An 18,953-nucleotide genomic window follows, 5' to 3' on the forward strand; every position below is an offset into this window, starting at 1 on the left:
GTCCAAGGTCATGTGCATTGCCCACCTTGCCATCCATAAGAAAGGCCCTGTATTCCTCCAAAACAAAATCATATGCTACCACCCGAGTGCTCAGATCCAGCACAACACACTTCCTGGCTATCCCGCCTTTCAAGTTCCACAGGCTAGGAGCAGCCTGCTTCTCCGTCCTTGCACCCACCTTCTGGAACTCCCGCCCCTTATCTCTCCCCATCTTAGAGGATCACCTGGCTTTCAGGGAGGCCCTAAAGACCTGGCTGCCCCTCTTGCATCCTGAACCCCCCCCCCAAAAACAATTCCCAGTCCCCCCCCACACCAGCAGCGACCAGCAGTCAGACCACCCCCTTCTCATACTAACCCCCTCCTGCCTGTCTACCATTCAGCGTCCGGAGGAAGCTAGAGGACATCAAAAACTTGCAAGAATTCTGAAAGTGGCCTGGGTATTGCACACAAATAGGTTCTGAGGGTGGGAAACGTATCACACTTAAACAGACCTCTAGGGTCCAGCAATTGGATCAACAAGAAAGATAAGTAGCTACATTTGAATCATTGGAGTTTGGCACTATATGTAATAACGCGACAAGGGTAGGCATTGCCGTTGCAACTAGACATTGAAGGTGCGGATTCTATAGCACTTGAAGGACAGGGGTGGCCAATGTATCACTCAAAGACCCACATATAGGATGGGTATTTATTGCACTTAAATCCTATGTGAGATTAAGCACTGTACCTTGTCAACCCCCTGGGTTCCATATAAGTACAATGGTGAACCTATAACTAACCATTTTGTTTTCCCTTTCACACCTGCACCTTTTGGAAATCAGCCAAAGGCACAGCCTCACTCCCACACATCTGCTCTCACATACAACTCAACGGTTGCACAATACCCCTGCCATAAGAATGCAGCTACCTTTCACGACAAAAAATGAACTGTAACTACTCACTTAACCACCTATCCTCTAACATATACCCTCCGGCTTAGCTCCTAGTATACCTCCTTCCACCTATCCACATGCCATTCAGACATGGGTGACGAGCAGGGTCTTGGCCACCCTCTCATAACTTTCATGGACGAAATGCACAAACGCATAACAGCCCTTCCCAATTTTCCCATACTTTTGTACTTTGGTCCCTCCGAGGACTTTCAACCACCAGTGCAATGGGACCATAATTATGGTTAAAGGCACTTTACAAGTGGCAATATGAATGAATGAAATGATCTTGGTCTCTGCTACATTAGTACCGAGAGTGGTCAGTGGATAATGGTATCAGATGTATGTTTGGATCACACTGCGGGCATAGTGAAATCATTGGCCTATACTCTGAATCGAGTAGGAAACCGTGGTGTCTCAATGTGTTAATGACTTGGCGATACAGGGAGTGCTCTCAAATTGCTTTCTAGAGAATCACAGAAAGGATGGATTGGAGATTAATATGGGATTCAAGTAAAGCAGTGATTCGGGGAGAAGTTATTGGGAAATCGACGGCATACATGAGAGCGAGAGAATGTTTGAGGATACACTTGGAAGAGAAGGTTCAACTAGTAGAGAGGCTCCACAAACAAAAGGGGATGATCAAAGCACTGAGAGAATTATCTAAAGCTTGCTGCCAACTTGAGGCACACTTGGTGGACCGGTCTGCTCTGATGGAGGTTGCAGTTTAAACAGTCATACTACATAGGGCAACAAGGCAAATCATTTTATGGCGGCTACATTACGTAACTTTAACGCTAGGAACTATATTGTGGAATTAAAAGATTATCAGGGAGTCTTACAACATGGGGAGGAAGACAAACATTATGGAAAATGTTCGTGGGAGGATATTGAAGGGGGAACAGTTGGATCAGGAGATGCAAAAAGAAATAATTCAGAGGGCCCCACTCTCTAATATATTGGGGTGGATATTGGGGTGGATAAAGAATTGCTAGAGAGACCCCATAACCCAGGAAGAAGTGGGGAGAGCGATTGGTGTATTGCAGTGTAATAAGGCCCCTAGGCCTGACAATCCCCACCCCCAATTCTTATTATAAGTTTAGGGGGGGCCTTTTGGCTCCTCTGACAAAACTATTTAATACAATCGTGGAGTGGGGCAAGGTTTCTCCAGATATGGGAAGGTCAACGACAATCCTGTTGCGCAAACCTGGGAAAGACTTGAGCGGCTGTACGAGTTAGCGCCCTATGTCCTTACTTAATGGGGATGCCAAATTGTATGCCATGGTCTCAGCGACACGATTGGGGCCTATCCTCCTAGAGGTGATGCACACAGACGGGATTTATAAGTGACCAATCCAACCGTGATAATATTCGCAGATCGATAAAGATTACAGTTTGGGGAAGACATTCAGGGCAGAAACTGACAGTGCTACCTATGGATGCGCAAGTAGTGGGGACTATGCTTTATCTCACTCACGTTCAATGTTTTTGGGTTTGGTGCAAGACTTATGGATATGTTATTGGCTAATTTTCAGATCCCGGCAACAAGGATAAACGTTAACGGGGCGTTTACTTCCTTACTACTGATAACGAGAGGCACACGTCAGCGTTAGCCGTTGTCTCCCTTAGTATTTGGCTTTGGAGCCCTTAGCATGCTTAGTTAGAAAGAATGAGAATGAGAAAATAGTGGAGTATTGAGTGGGGGTGTGCAGCATGAGTAGGCACTGTATGCATATGATTTCTTCCTGACAGATACTTTATATAAGTTACCGGCTGCAATGAACACGTTGAGATGGTATGTATTGGGTTCTGGGTTCAATATAAATGAGAAATCCAATGGGCTAAATGTAAATGAAGATTATGTGATGGAGGAAAAGGGATAGGTGTAGGGGAGACATTGTCAACATCCTCTGAGGGGTATAAGTAGTGACAATATTCTAGATATATGGAGGCAGTCTAGTGACAATTTGAAACTGTGAGACTGCTTTATGTGATCCGTTCTATTGCGGTAAATATCACGAAAGCAATGTCGGATAGATTGCAGGGAGACATCTTTAAATTCCTATGGCAAAATAAAAGTCTGAGAATAGCTAGGAAAATCATGGCTAGAGCTCCACTGCTGGGAGGCTTGGGTATTCCGGATATGAAGTAGTATTTATTGGCACACAGCTCGCATCCTTACTTGAGTGGCCATTAACAAGGAACTAAAGGTTGGAAGATATGGAACAGTGTCACACTTTGATCCCTCTTCATAAATTACCCTTTCTGGAAGGGGTTAGAGGTCAGCTATTGGACAAGACTGAATGCTCATTGTCTCTGGAGGATAGCTCAAGGGCAACGTGCTCGCCTTGGAAGCAAGACGACACAGAGCAAAACAGGTTCGATCCCTGGGTCAGCGCTTAGAAACCTCTGGGTATTAAGTGCGTTATAAATAACCTATTATATAATATCATCATATCTCATTGGTATAGAGCCTTGGAACTAAGGGGTATAGGTCCAGGGCTAGGCCCACTCTCTCCAATTAGTCATAACCCGGAGTTCACGCCGGGAATGAATGATACATACTTAACCAGCTAGGAATATAAGGGGATCAGCCGACTCATGGATTTGTACAAGTAGAATCGACCAGTTATGATATGATATGACATTTATAACGCGCCCATATACAAGTGTTTCAAGGGAAGGGGGAGGAACAGGGGGAAGACTGAGACAATGATCTTAGTAGGCCAGGTGAAATTGAGATTGTGCAAGTGCGGGGGGGAGGAGAAAAGTGCGAGGGGAAAGGGCGAGGGGAAGTGCAGTGCATAGGACAAACAGTAAATAAATAAAAGAATAAATAAGAAGTGCGGTCAGCTGCTGTCAGGTGCAGGGGTAAGTGCAGACATCAATGTGTCAAGTGCTGGTAGGGGGCTGTGGGGATACAGAAACAGCCCCAGAGTGCAAGGGATGCCAGGGGGCAGTGCAGGTGTGCAACTGGCGGGGAGGGGACCTGGGCACAAAAACAGAGGGTAGCCAGGTGACTAGCGCAGTTTCAGCCAGGAGTTTAGCAGGGGAGAGGAGAAGAGAAAGCAGAACAAAAAGGAAGGTTTTGAGGTGCTTCCGGAACCGGAGATGGTTCTCCTCAAATTTCAGAGAGGCAGGGAGACTGTTCCAGAGGGAGGCCCCGGCCGAAGAAAGAGATCTACCACCAACTTGTGTTCAGCAGGGGAGAGGAGGAGAGAAATCAGTTACGTTTGAGGAGTGTAAAAAATAGTGTTCATTGGGGGAGCAGGAACAGTTCCGATATACCCAAATCCGACATTGGATTTCAAATCAAACGGTCCATAAAGCTGGCTGCAGAATGCACACAGGGTTATAGCTTTCACACTCAGTGATGGCATTAGAGAGAGAAGGGTACGATTTCAACATTACATAGATTGGAAGGTACTACCACAGATAAGATGCCATATATGAAAGGTGGGCAAGGGAATTGGGGGTCACTATTGAAGGAATAGGAGCAAATTTGGGAATAAACACAGAGTATCCAAATGTAGTACGATAAAGGCAAACCATTGACCACAAAGCCCTGGAAGAGTACTAAACTGGTGACAAGTTAGAAAAACAGCCAGCGATAAATCTGAAACTATACCCATGCAGCACCCCAATAACTGCAACTCCCAGAATATGGCATCCATAACTACTATGAAAACCCCATTCCGCAAGTGGAACCACAACCTGGCATTGGAGCAACCAACTAAATCAATGAACTGTAAAACTAATCATGCAAGACTTTCAGCTACAACGACCATACATATGAATCAACCACCAACATGGTGGAATCACTGCCACAAAAAGACACTGTGAGAGCACCTCAGTGGGAAACAGGTGCCACACCACGCAGGGACACAGCCGCATCCAGCAGACCAGCCGCAAGAGAATGTCTGCTGCAACTAGAGAACGCTGGGTTATGCGAAGCCAGAGATGGCGGCAGCCTCCTGGTGTACTAAGAGAAGAGAAGGGGGCAGTTCCAGCACCAGAACGACCAGCGTGGTGCTGAAACCAAGGCAGCAGTCTGGAGCAACCCAGAGCTCCAGCAGACAGCTTTCGATGGAACCTGCACTCCAAAGGAAAAAACATGACACCACCAAGGATCTTTTATATCCACTAGCCCACCAGCGAGCTATAAAGTAAATAAATGCACCCAGGAAGGCCATGTAAATGAAATATCCGCTAAACCACCAGGGATGGTTATAATAAGCAAAGGTCTCCAGAAATACCTCAATGATCCACTAAACCACCAGGGTCTTAATTTCTATAGCAAAAGGGGACCTCCACAAAGGTTCAAACACCCAGGGGGACTAGTCCCTTAGAAACCACTTCTTCCACCATGTTAGAAACGTGGAAACCAGCATGCTGCAAGAAGGAGGTGGGGCTCATAAGCTCTACCCCAAGCCCTCCCACTGGAGCAAGGTAAGTGATTGGCTAGGGTAAGTTGGTCAATCCGTGAGGGGAAGGGTTATTTAAGGGATATACTGAGAGAAGTTCAGTGTGGGTTGCAGTTCAGGGAGGACAGGAGGTGGAGGACGGTGTCCGAGAGACCAGAGTAGGAGAGTTGGAAGGAGAGTCGAGGTTACTGAAGAGAGGGATTTGTGGAAGGCTTGTGCGTGGGGGTGAGAAGTGAGTGTAGTAGGAGTGTAGTAAGATGAGGTAGTAGTAGTTGTGACTACATGAAGTGGTGGTAGTAGAGGAAGTAGTGAAGTAGTAGTGAAAGCGAGAGGTAGTGGTAGTCAGTGTTAGTTAGCATAGTAGTAGAGGGTGGTAGCAAGAGTAGAGAGAGGAGAAGCTGTAGTATTAGAGAAGTGGTAGTAGCAGTAGTAGTCAGAGGTGGTAGTAGTGAGAAGTGGTAGTGAAGTAGGGTTAGGGGTAAGAGCAGAGAGGTGGTAGTAGTACCACAGATAGTAGTGGAAATGAGACAGAGTAGTAGGAAGGAAGGAGGCGAAGCATCTTAGAACGGAGTAGTTGTGTGGTAGTAGGAGGTAGTGGTAGGTAGTGAGAGAAGTTGAGAAGAGACAAAAAATGAAAGGGTGGCAGTAGGAAGGTTGAGTGTAACATCAGAGGAATAGTAGAGTCAGTGCGATGGGGAAGAGAACATGCTGGGACCTAGTGTAGGAGAGGGTCAGGTGAGACTGCGTGGGTGATGAGGCACTGGAACCATGTGAAACGAGGCCCCATCCCTAAATCCCTTAGAACACTAAGCGGGATAAGGTCAGGGAGAGTTAGACGATTCCTAGGGAGTTAGGCAGCCATCAACACAGGGATAACATCGCAGCACCCCATGAAAAAAAAGACAAATAGGTGTTGCCTGGTGCTAGAACTAACCCTGTTACGGACACCTGGTCTAGGGAGGAGAGAAAGGATGGGACAGTCGCGAGAGAGATATCAGCCCTAGTGCCAAAATCCCCCACTTCCACATTTCGTCCTATAATCTGGCGATATCTACCACGTGCACCATCTTGTAAAATCCTGAAGAAACACTCTTGCACTGGCAAACAACATCAGAGTGATTATTTGTGATGGTCCCAGTCACAGGCACTGCATCTTAAATTGTTATTTTCATCATCTTTGTTCTGAACAAATGTTCTTAGTACATACACCCCTAACTCGTTATGAATTCACTCGAGCAGACTTTCTGGCTTGCATTATCTCATCTTGCCTTGATGTACCTGATTCTAAGGCAAGACAGGGAGTCAGTGGTATAATCTCTTTAATAATAACCTCTGCCCAGCAGCTATTAACGCATCAGAAAGAGAAATGGTATGTATTAGCACACAGTTCCAAACATTGGCTGCCTGTCAGCCAATTAGGATCTTCAGAACCCACGTGCTAACTGCCACTATTTTGCCACAGTACCAAGGTTTGTTATGGCTAACACTTAGCCTGCGCATGTTCCAGGTGTCCTGATACTCTTCTGTTCCTCTTCCAGTCTGTGTCTTACCTGTGCCTCTTAGTCCTCTCGGCAAACCTTCATGTCACTTGTTTTTTGCCTCTTTGCACCTCTGACCCGCTGTCAGTGCCTTTTTCCTACCTCAGCCTACACCACACCAATGTCCTTTTGCATTACAAGTTGAAAACAAAATGGTACTTTGTTTGCCATCTGTTTTTTGTCAATATTCTTTACTGAATTTCAGTGTTTTTATTGATATACACTAGCCTGCCTACAGTACCCACTGGTCACTACTTTGCCGGAGGCACCCCTGAGCCAACTGATGTGAACACTGGGCCTATGTTCCTTTCCCAGGGCATTGAACTGGCATCTGCCTACAGCGTTGCGGACATAGGCAGTGACCATTTTGCCTGGAGCATGTGCTTCAACCAAAGCCCAGGCCCACCTAAGCCACCCACTGTGGCCATTAGGCATGGTCCCAGGCTATGCTGAGTGGCCTACCTGCTTAGGGTACATGTGGTTCTGTCTTGGCCCACCCTATCACCTTTTGTGGCCACTGGGCATGACCTGTAACCATGCCCCATTCCCTTCCCCAAAGCAGACGGAAGCCCCTGCGGGCCCTGACCAATGCCCACTTTTCTAACGCCATGCCCTTGTGGGTTCTGTGTGATATTCCTGAATATTAAAGGCTGCAGTGAGTGCATGGAGTGTAGTCAGAGTGTCTTTTGTGCTGCGTTTACTGTGCGTGCGCCTGCTCTGCTTATTTTAAATCAGCTGTTGGATTGCCGCAAGGAGATTCACTTTTTTTGTTTCTGCTGGGAACCGCGTTCAAAGAGAACGTGAGGAACGCGAAGAAAAGTAACTGTGTGCCCCTTTTTCGCTTTCCGCTACCTTCAGACACCTGACCCTGCTTCCTGTTGCGCTCGCTGGGCTTAAAATCTGCCCCCTAAGCATAGCGTAGCAGAGTGTAGTCAGAGTGTCTGGTGACCGGCGTCAGGCGGAGGGCGGCTGGACGGAAGTTATTGGGCGGACCAGAGAATGGTAAGCGGGTGTTTGGAATTGGGCGGAAGGGAGCCTCACTTTTGTCAATCGGAATTATAAACTGTTGTACTGAGCTCTTACTCCGCGTGTACCCTGAGGAAAATGTCAGTTGACTTGCTGATGGACAACCAGCAGTTATTGCCATTGGGGGATGAGGGAAGGCTGGGCTTCACTTTAAAAATGGCAGAGAAGGAGTCTGAAGCCCGTGCTGGGTTAGAAAGAGTTTACAATGAATTAAATACAAGCTGTCCTTTCAACGTTCAAGTAATAGTTGGTGCGAGCACTGCACTATATAATGACAACTTTGACAACAAGGAGCTGACAGAGTTGCTCGAAGGACCAAACAAGTATGAATTGGATCGTTTATTAAGACAAGGTGTGGCTAGTGACAAAGAGGATTCGATCAAACAATCACTCAAAGTATTGTAAACTCCTATATTAAAGGAAATAAACTAAACTAACCCAGGTCTTGAGCCGCTAATGGATAAAATAGACTTAACAGTGTTGGCAGTGGATACAACAAATGACCAGCAGGCGGAAGCAACCTTAAAGTGGCTAGAGAAAACCCCTACGGCACAAGATTGTAGACTGCCTCCTAAGGTGGGGGGTGAAATCAAGGAAACAGTAAAAAGGAAATCTTGTTTGGATTTGAATGAAAACATGGCGATGAGTAGGCTGCAAAATAGGGGACCTTTGGAGTTACTGCAAACATCAAGTACAACTACCACTGATGACTCCAGAGAGAAAAAAAAGCAAAATTACACAAAAGCTCAGTGAGGAAAGATACTGAGAGTTAGAGGGACATGATGAGCCCCTGGCTAAGAAGCGATAAAACAGCTAAACCTACTGCAAATCCATTTAGCTTCTTCCCTCGGGAAAGGAACACATGGAACCCGCCAGAATTGACCCTAGAAAGCAACTTTAATGGGTGGCGGTTCTATTTTAATACCGCCAGGCTGTCTGAGGCGAAACAAAAGGAAACAAGCAATGAAACATCATGCCAAGGGCTAGCACTACCAAATTCAATAAATGAAAGCGAAATTTCAGATCAAGTTCTTTTGGAAAACTCAATTAATTTAGAGGCAGAAAGTCTAAAGATTGAAGAGATACAATGTGAGCAACTTGACTGCGCTAATATCCAATTGAACCTTGCAGAAATGGAAGGAACGAATACCAAATACACTCAAACTATCAACGACAAGAATGGGCCAGGAAAAAATGCATTGAATCATGTTCTCAAAAAGATGCTGCCTCAATGACTACCGACCGGGAAAAAAACAGTGGTGGTGATAGTGGAAAAGTAAATGGACAAAATAAAGATTTTCTTTTGGTAACTACCTTATCAACCATCTTAGCAACATTTATGAAGCTACATGAAACTACAGAAAAGACCCTGAAAGACCATACCACAATGTTGGCAAATGGTACATACTAAAATGATCATCATTGAAGGCTTCATAATGGCTATCCAAAAAGAACTTGAAAAGAGCTCAGCAGGAGTTGCTCAACTTCTCCAAGATATCCTAGACCCAATAATCAAAGGAAAAAATGAAAGAAGACTCTTGCGGTTCTCAGCAGGAGTAGGCCCAGTACAATCAGAATTGGAAGGGACCTTTGACCCTTTTGATATAATGCTGAAAACTGCCAACACGGCAGGTACTGAAAATTGGGCAAGTATGGAATCGAGGGGCAGCACAAATCGGAGGCTCCCTCTGAACAACAAAGAAGCCGAGTTGGTAAGAAATCCTGAGAAAAAGAAAACAATTCCAATGGCACCATTGTTGAAACAAGCCATATGGAGTGATCTGGGAAACCACTCAGCCATCCGCGAAAGTCGAGACTCAATGGACAGGGGGAAACTGCATTAAGGAACAGCTAATGAACTGCAGGCTGGCCAGCGAACAGCTCAAGAAGTAGAGTCAAAGGATAGCGCTGTAGAGCAGACAAGAAACCCACCATCAAGACAAATAAAAGATTTGACGTTAGAACCTGGGAGGCCAGGTGTGGAAAGAGTACTAGCAGAAAATATACCTGAGGAGAAAGCCGATCAGAAAATATGTGAGATTTTCTCTAAAAAAAGTAAAGAGAACAGATTGAAATCAGTAGGAGCAGTCCTTAAATTAAAATCAACTGCCCTTACAAGAAACAACAAGACAACCATACTAAAAGAACCAGTCAAGAAATCAAAAAACAAAGCCAATCCTCCAAAAATTAAATCAAATCAGAGTTGAGCCTTCATTAAAAATCTGACTCTCCTTCAAGCAGGAGTGGTGGTCTCGAATACAGTAAACAGGATAAAGAAGGTGGCTACTTTGGACACAACAAAAGAAATTAATGAGTCTATAAGGGAGGATCCTAACGTCGAGGAAGGCGCAGAAGTAGATCTGATGGACCTTTCCACTTATAGTATTTTGGAGGATGAGAGTACCTTAACTGAGGGAAGTGCATCCAAGGAGGATCCCTCCAAAATCTATGAAACGGGAGAAAAAAGTTCAGATGATGAAACTGAAAGAGGTATAGAGCCTACTAGAGAATCAAACTCAGTTAAGAATAGCAGGCCTAGAAAAATGAAAAATCAATGGAAAAAGCCTAAGGTTGGCACTCAGAGAATAGCTACACAAGGCACTAGAAATAAATCACAAATTAGCATGGAAAAAATACGAAAAAGGAAAGTGAATATCGGGGGACTAGAGCTGTACTAACAAATAAAACTCCAGTCGAAGCACCACTGATAAAAGTAACTTTAAATCTCCCTTAAAACCATAACAAATTGACAAAGGACCAAGAGAAGAAGTGTGCCGATGACAAGAATCAGGACACGCTGCTGAAGGGTAACACCCAAAAACCATGTTTAGTAAGAATGCATTTTCAGGACGACGGCTTAGTATGAAATAGAACCAACGTGGTGCGGCTCCTCCATCATATACCCTCATTGAAACTTGTAGCATCTAAAGACTTTGATATAATTGAGTTCCTTGATAAACAGAAAACCGACAAAGTTATATTACACACCGCCTCAAAGTTAGTTAAAAATCTGATACTGGAGGAAGCACCAAAACGAAGACCAATGGGCTTCAACCTGGGTGAGTATAACCCTGAAATAAGAGAAGATGTAAAACAGAAGGTAGAGGAGGAACATGAAGGTAGAAACAACACAAAAGCCTCAAACCGAAATACAGAGGCCAAAGGAGACTTAAGAAACCTCCAAGAAAAAATAAAGGACATCAAAGAGGATGAAACTAATTGGAAATGGCTAGCAGGACTATTAGCGGAAACAAAAGAATAGTAAGTAATGCCAAGAACCAGAGAAATCAACACAGTGGTCTATATTGAGCTGGAATACGAGAGGTTTTGCTCATTTAATTACGGACAGTAACCAGGAATTTGGAGATGTGGAAGTGTGGAAGTCATCTGCCTCCAAGAGACTTGGTTACGCGAAGCCCCTCTGTTAGAAGGCTACTGGCTACTCCTAAATCCGGCCATTAAAACTCAGATAGGACGACCAATGAGTGGCCTACTAATTGCAATCAAGAGCAAGCTGACGTGGTCACTATTATATACAAAAAAACCTTACTCCATTCATTCGATTGGCTGTAATTAAACTTTCAAAAAACAACTGTTCAAATCCATGAGTGCTTATATTAATAAACATATACTGCAATCTGATTGACCAAAGAAACATCAATTTGGTGGAGGACACTGCAGCCTTATTTGATGAGGAAAGAAATAATTGGAATGATCCAATAATTCTAATAGTAGATTTGAATTGTACCTGCCTAGACCGCTTAAATGAGCCAATCATCTAAGGCCAACAAACGCTCACAGGAAAAGAAAAAAGAGGAGTGGTGTGGAGAAAAATCTTACAGTCAAGAGACTGTATAATTTTGAACGGTACTGTGGAAGGAGATATCCCGGCCAAACCGACTTGAAAAGGAAACAGTAATGAATCTGTGTTGGATTACTTATGTGCCTCCACTAATATGTCAAGAATAATCAAAACAATGGAAGTTATATCAACAATAAAAAGCGATCATAACAAGCTAAAGCTGGTTTGTCAACAAATAACTAACAATAGGGTGGAAACATATACAACAAAAAAATCCAGAGGGAAAACCTGCCTGAATTAATTAACAATCTAACAAGGTTTATTGATCAAAAACAGGATAGTGGCATAGTTGAAAGGATTGATTATGTCCGACTATTACAAGCTTTTAGAGTGGAAAAGAGACCAGGAAATGCGAAGTGTATAATGACACATCGACATGCAAACCGATAGTCCAAAGAAAGAAAACCCTAAGGAAAGCAATTCAAGGGTTGAAGGTGAACAGAACTGGAAATAATTCCCTGGAGATTCATAAATTAAAACAAAAGTATCGGAAAACTGCCTAAAAAATCTATGCTAAACCAGAATGCGGTAGAAATGTTGCAGAAAATAAAATCCCAAAATATTGCGGCAATTTGGTAATGAAATTGCAGCGCCGCAGGATGCGCTTCTAGTCAAACCAATCACAGCTAGCAAATCAGGATGAGATATTGGATACCAAATCAGCTCATGGCCAAATATTAGACATAGAAGTTGAAACAATGCTGGAAACTATTAACAAACTAAAAAGATCTAGAGCCCCAGGGCCGGACAGCCTAACCAATGAACATCTAAAATAGAATCCAACACACTGGGCGACCTTCCTGCATCAGCTGTTTAGGAGCATTGTAACAGCAACAAAAGTCCCACTGTCATGGAAATCGGTGGAGTTGTCCCAGTGTTCAAAAAAGGTCTAAAAACAGACTTGGACAACAACAGACTTGGACAACTACCGTCCGATTGCTCTATTAGATGTTGCAGGTAAAGTGTTCGCAACTATCTTACTTAGGGCGCTATCTACGTGGTCAATGGAGACTGGCCATAGGGACCAATGGCAATCTGGTTTCGTAAAGGGTTTTGGCACAGCATTGAATATTTTTTTGATAAATCTATTATAAGCTAAAACCATACGGAGATCAGGCCAAAAAATGTACTTGTCATTTGTTGATTTATCAAAGGCCTTTTTATCAGAAGGAACAAGCTGTGGTGAAAACTAGATAATTGGAAATGCCCGAATATTATATTGGCAAAATCTCCATTCAAATATCTCAATTAAAGTTAAGCTGGTAAATTTGGGAAAACTTTCGGAGGCCATTAAAACCACAGTGGGCTTAAAACAAGGGTGCCCTCTAGCACCTGAATTGTTCAACCTATTTCAGTCGGACATTGGAGATGCCTCTGCTCAAATTCGAGTCTTCCCACCTAAGATCTCTGGCCAAATAATTGAGAGACTTTTATATGCAGACGATATAGTTATTATTGATCAAACCCCAATTGGGTTACAACGACAATTGGAGGATCTTCAAATTTACCTCGAATCCAACAACTTAATAATTAATCCAGCAAAATCCAGGATAATGTCATTTGGCACGCAAGGCAGTAGAGGGGGCCAGAAACGACCAATGTGGTCGTTAAAAGGTGAAAAACTTCAAGAAGTCAGCGCATTTACATACTTGGGAGTGTGTGTAAACACTAGCAGAAATGAAGCTCCAAGAATCGACCAAATGGTGAAAAAAGCCAAAAACTTAGGAGTGCAAGGAAGATCAATATTGAAGAGGTATTGTTGATTTACATTGGTTCCGCTAATATCATTTTACAGAATGAAAGCAATCCCAATCCTGACACATGGTGCTGAGACGTCCTGTATGCTATCTGAAGACGTGTGGTCTCAATTGGAAGGGGTATTTTGGAAATCAGTGTTGGGGTATCCCAATCCAATTAGTAAGAAGAGAATTGGCTTTGACATCAATAAAAGCAATTGCTAAGTGGAAATCTATTGCTTTTTTTCACAAATGCCTGGAAGAAAATCCGAAAGGAGGATTTCGGATTTTGAAAACGGCACTGAATGACTCTAACGAAATAATTCTACAAGAATGGAAAGACATCTGCCAAAGAATTGTTAATGATCTAAATGAATCAACAGAATCATTGTTGAGGGATCCCTCTAGAGTTAAAAAAAAAACATTTATATCAACAATTAGATTGAGACTCAAAATGAAGTGCAGCAGTATAAGCACCAAGAAGAGGTCTGGTTTGGCCCTCGAAAACTAAATAAACCACCATTGTATTGTGCACATCTTCCCAAATTGGTACCTATGATCACAGTACATGCGGTTTAGATTAAATCTCTTCCCAACCAGACAAGTCCTAAGTAAACGAGCGGACCAATCGAAAGAAATTACTTGCAGACTATGTTTGGAGAAGGACTCAGAGTAATCATTAAAGCATCTAACTTTGAAGTGTCATATATTAAGACCTGAAAGAACCTTTTTCCTGGGTGAATTAATTTCAAACTATGGTAACAGAGATGCTGAGGAAAGGTGGAAAATGCTTGTTGAAGGTGAGAAAACACATATCTATTTAGCCTTAAATACATTTTTGCTGGCTATCTTTGAAAAGACTGAAATGATTGTTTTAAATAACAAAAGAATGGACTAATTAACAATAGGAAAAACTGTATTTTAATTGTATGATATCAAATTATGTATAGTTTTATGTTGTCATTTTTTCTGTATGTTGGAAAATTGGCTAGAGGTTTCCAAACGTGTAAGCCATATAAGCCAAATTAAAATAAATAAATACAAATTAAAGTCTGCATGCAGAAAAAGGCAGATTTTTAATGCCGATTTGGTGCAGACTTACATATTCGCTAATATCACTTTTACCGCCTCAAACCCACCTGAAAACCAAACCCCCAGCTGTCCTCACCCTTAAAATCAGGGCCGAATCTCCCTTTACTCCCTGCTATAACCATTTTTACCCAACTCCCCAACCCTCACAGATAGACACACGCACACTCGCAAACACAAACAAACAAACATGCAGAAACACACACACAATTACCAGCCCACTTGCCCCCTCCCTTCCACGCAACAAACATTCCTCCACACAAACACACTTGCACTTACTTTCTGCCTAGCCCCCTCACCCCACACTACAAACATTCCATCTCTGCGCACACAACTAGTACACACGCAGTCTCTGTCCTGGCCCGGGGGCACCCTCAGTCTCTGCGTGCACTTGTATGCAGCAGTTAGATTTAGAAAGACCTCTCTGACCGGTCCGAGAGCGGTCTTTCTAAATTGGTCTTTTTTATTTTCTATAAAATAAAAAAGACATTTTGACTCCACACCACCCTCAGAACCTACCTTGAGCATCCGCAATCCATCCAAAGTGGCCAATGTCTAGGGCATGTGGCTCTGGCTAGAGGCCAGTTTGTCTAGAGCATGGCCTTTCAGATATGCCCAGCCCTTTTCAAGTCCCCCCCGAAATGGGCACTTTGCTAAGAGCATGGCCTGTGCCCATGGCTTAGGCCACTCAAGCCAGAGGCCACAGCGATTAAGCCATAGCACATGGCCATGCCCCTGGCCACCACAAACCACTGGGATTGGGCACTGTCCATGGCCACTGTCCATTTTGCCACAGACATGACTTTCGACCAGTTCCTAGGCCACCAAACCACCTCAAGTGGCCACTTGACCTGACTGCAATTGCTGTTTAGACCCCTTTATGGGTCTGTAGCCCAATGGCAATGGCCTTCAACCATGACATGTGACCTTTGTTTGTTTCATGTCCAAAGACCATGCCCTGAGCCTAGGGAAATGCCCAGTTGACACTTTGCTTTCATTGCGTGTCTGCGGGGCAGCAGTTGCCACCTGCCACGGGCACCTTCGTTAGCCATAGCAAGTTCACAGGCTAAATGTAAACTTGCAGACCCAGTTACCCGGCAAAAATAGCTGCTAATACTAGCCAACCAACCCAGTCCATCACTCTTGGCCAGATCTGTGGGTTAGAGCAAAATTCAGATAAGTCTGAGATCCAACCCAGGCTTGCAGACCTGATCCCCGGACTAAAGGCTGAGCTGTTGTGGTGTCAAATTGCATCCCTCTGTGACTCCTCATAACGGTTGGGGGTCGCAGAGGGAGACAATGGCTGCTGTCAGAAAAATCATTTCTGGTCCACAAACCAATCTGATTGGGTGTTTTCAATCTTCTTGCCCCTTACACAAATGAGCAGCCCCTTTGAAGGACCCCAGGACCTGCCCCGTAGGTTCATAAACTGTTAGGGTGAACACATTTATCACAAACATGATTTTATGTGGATTTGTATCAAACAAGTGAAAGCACACTTTCAGGAGCAGACACAACTCATTGTGAAAGTTTGGCATACAACCATCAAAGAGGTTAGGCTGCAAATGAGAGAAAACGTTGCCTTATGAGAAGTATTTTGGCAAAGATTGGAAAAGACAAGTTTGTGTACCCCTACCCTGTAATGTTGCACCCCTTAACAGAAGATCAGTACATTATTTTTCCAAATGATCAGGTTTATATGTGTGGGGAATGTTATGTGACAACTCATCAAATGCTGCAAATGTAACAGTCTTAAAAAGTGCTCTTTCTCCAGAATTGGATCTTTCATAGATATGGAGTTACAGGTAAGAAACTTACCCCTTCTATGGGAAGCCCAATTGAACCATAACCACAGAGTCGCTATCACTGAAGCCACAATCACTAGAATACAACAGAACAGGATACACTTTTGGCCTTGTGGGAAGTCTCTCTAGATAGCCATTCTGGATTAGTGTAGGGCCACAACTCTGGAACCTCCAGATCCCACTTCCTTGCAGGTCGGCTCAAGTGTCTTGACATCTGTACTATACCGTTTCAACTCCTCTTTTGTTGCTAAAGACACAAGTGACGGAGTTGAACAGAGTTTCTCCTCTTTGTGTTTACTCTTGTAATATCCTTTCTGAGCTTTGTTATGATTTTGTTAATGAAGTAAGACATTCGAAAAAGAGACATGACAAGGCAATAACTAAATCACCTACCATTAATGCTCATTATGCAGGTACCGCTCTTCCTCTTTGCATTACTCACAACCTGCCCTCCCGCTCGTTGATGATGACATTTGGAGATCCACGTTGGGTAGTACATAGCCTGTTGTTTGTGTATGCGACCATTTTATAGGCACAGAATGTTGGCGTAGCCTTAGGGTAGGGTGGGGTGGGTAAGGATTTATTTTAATCAAAAGAATTATCATATGCTGTTTTTGCCCATCTAGTAGTATGGTTATAGCCCCACGAAGTAAGCAATGTGATGGAGAACACTTGGTAGATTGGGTAAGTACTAGTAAGTATTTGTTATACAATGTGGAAAGAGCTTGAAGGGGCTAAAGCTCACTTTTCTTTTAAAAGACACATTGCTATATTTTCTTATTTAAATGTGTAGTCCCTCCTTCCCAGTATGCATTGTAAGACTAATTTTGACTATCTTGGGGCTCATTTTCGAGTCTCTTTGAGTGAAAAAAGAAGTGGTAAAACATGGCATGCAATGAGTATACTGGGATGTTTTGGTCATTTCTGCAGGCAGAGAAGGGGGCACAGAACTGGATTACTGTGTCCACCTAACAGTTCTGCTCCTGCTGTAAAAAGAAAAGAAAATGGTGGAAAGCCATTGGATTGCCTTGGAATCTGTCAGCTAAAAGCAGGTGGAGTCCATAGGAATCCATTGTAATGCCCCCTGCATTTGAACTATGAAATGCAATGTTTTTGCAATGTCTTACATGCTTTTTTGCACTTCATAGTGCAAACAGACACATTTTCAGTGAGGAGATCAAAGTGCACAAAGTGCAAACATAGGCGATCACCATCCGTGCAATTTACACTTTAAGGAAAATTAGCCCCTTGCAGCTCTGGTGACATTATTACACAACATGTCCAAAGTCACCAGAAAAACTAAATGCAAGATGCAAAGATGTGGCTAAAATACCACATTCATTGATGACGTGGATTATAACCATGTGAAACAGAACATTGTTAAGAGTATTGCCAGAAACTGTCTTCCATTCTTTGTTTTTCAGGACACATGGAGATTTGTGTCTTACTAGTAGAAGCAGGAGCTGATACAGAAGTTACTGTGGAAGGGGCCACACCCGCACAAATGGCGCACGAACTTGGCCATGAAGATATTGCTGTCCTCATTAAACACTACACTACAAACAAACAATATTATAAATAATGTTTAAAAATGTGTAGCAAATTTCTGTATGTACTTAATGTTCCAAAGCATAATCTTCAAAGGGCAGAAAGCTGTTGTTTGACTATACTGTACTGTACATGTTTCTTTATCATACATCTGTCACCTTTTTGACACCTTAGGTATTGGTATGGCTATTGTTAAAAAATCAACCTGCTGTGCACAAATAAATAACTGAACCTTTTCACTGGTGTTTTTATTGAGACATGTTTTTTTTCTTTTGATGTTGTACTTCCTAGGCTATTTTTTGCAGTTATCAACAAACAGTGAAAACAAATTAAAAAGAAAACCATACCTGATTCAGGAAAAGAAACAAAATACATACAAATGATACAATTCTTGCCTTGTGAATGTAGACACTACATGGTCCAGATTTGCCATCTACTTTCATTCCTCCGTATGTCCCTTCATTCTATGAAATACTTAGTCTATAAAAAACCTCTGATGCAACAATTTGAAAAAAAAAGCCTTAATAAAATGTGGTATGGCAGGAATCTGTTTATTAAACTAGCTGACATAGCAGAGGGATATCCTCTTAAGCCCCAACTCCTAAAGAACGAGGAACATTAGACAAATATCACGTAGGACCCTACAGAAAACATCAGAACTAGAGAGTTACTAATTGCCGAGCTGCCTGGAGAGACAAAGACTAGAGCGGGGTGGGGACGGGACTATGGCGGGGAAAAGTCAGATTCGCTATGGGCTAACATGTGTAGGAAGGTCTCCCAGGTTATTGTGTCCATGCAATCTAGATGGCAGGCAACCAAACCATTACATAGTTGGCATCTCCCCCCTAATAATTTGGCAAAGATGTATCCTGAGGCGAACCCAAACTGTTGGAACTGTCATTTTGAAGGGGCTGACTTCTGGCACAGGTGGTGGGATGGGAATGCGGGAAGATGTAGGACTGTTGGACCCAGGTTATGCCGTGGGTCCAAGAACTG

At 43.3% G+C, this 18,953-nt stretch overlaps 1 protein-coding gene across 2 annotated transcripts in view; it reads left to right on the forward strand.

The window, feature by feature from the left end:
• The window catches only part of SMIM10L3 (small integral membrane protein 10 like 3), a 733,015-nt gene extending 714,823 nt beyond the window's left edge, over positions 1 to 18,192 (forward strand). For both annotated transcript variants that reach the window (XM_069645627.1, XM_069645626.1), the window contains one exon: positions 17,834 to 18,192. In XM_069645627.1, coding sequence (XP_069501728.1) covers positions 17,834 to 17,991 — 158 coding nt within the window. In that variant the 3' untranslated portion in view covers positions 17,992 to 18,192. The remainder of the gene's footprint in view (positions 1 to 17,833) is intronic.
• The last annotated feature ends 761 nt before the right edge of the window (positions 18,193 to 18,953 follow it).

Source organism: Ambystoma mexicanum, chromosome 2p, assembly GCF_040938575.1.
Source record: "Ambystoma mexicanum isolate Mex_15411 chromosome 2p, UKY_AmexF1_1, whole genome shotgun sequence".
NCBI lineage: Eukaryota > Metazoa > Chordata > Amphibia > Caudata > Ambystomatidae > Ambystoma > Ambystoma mexicanum.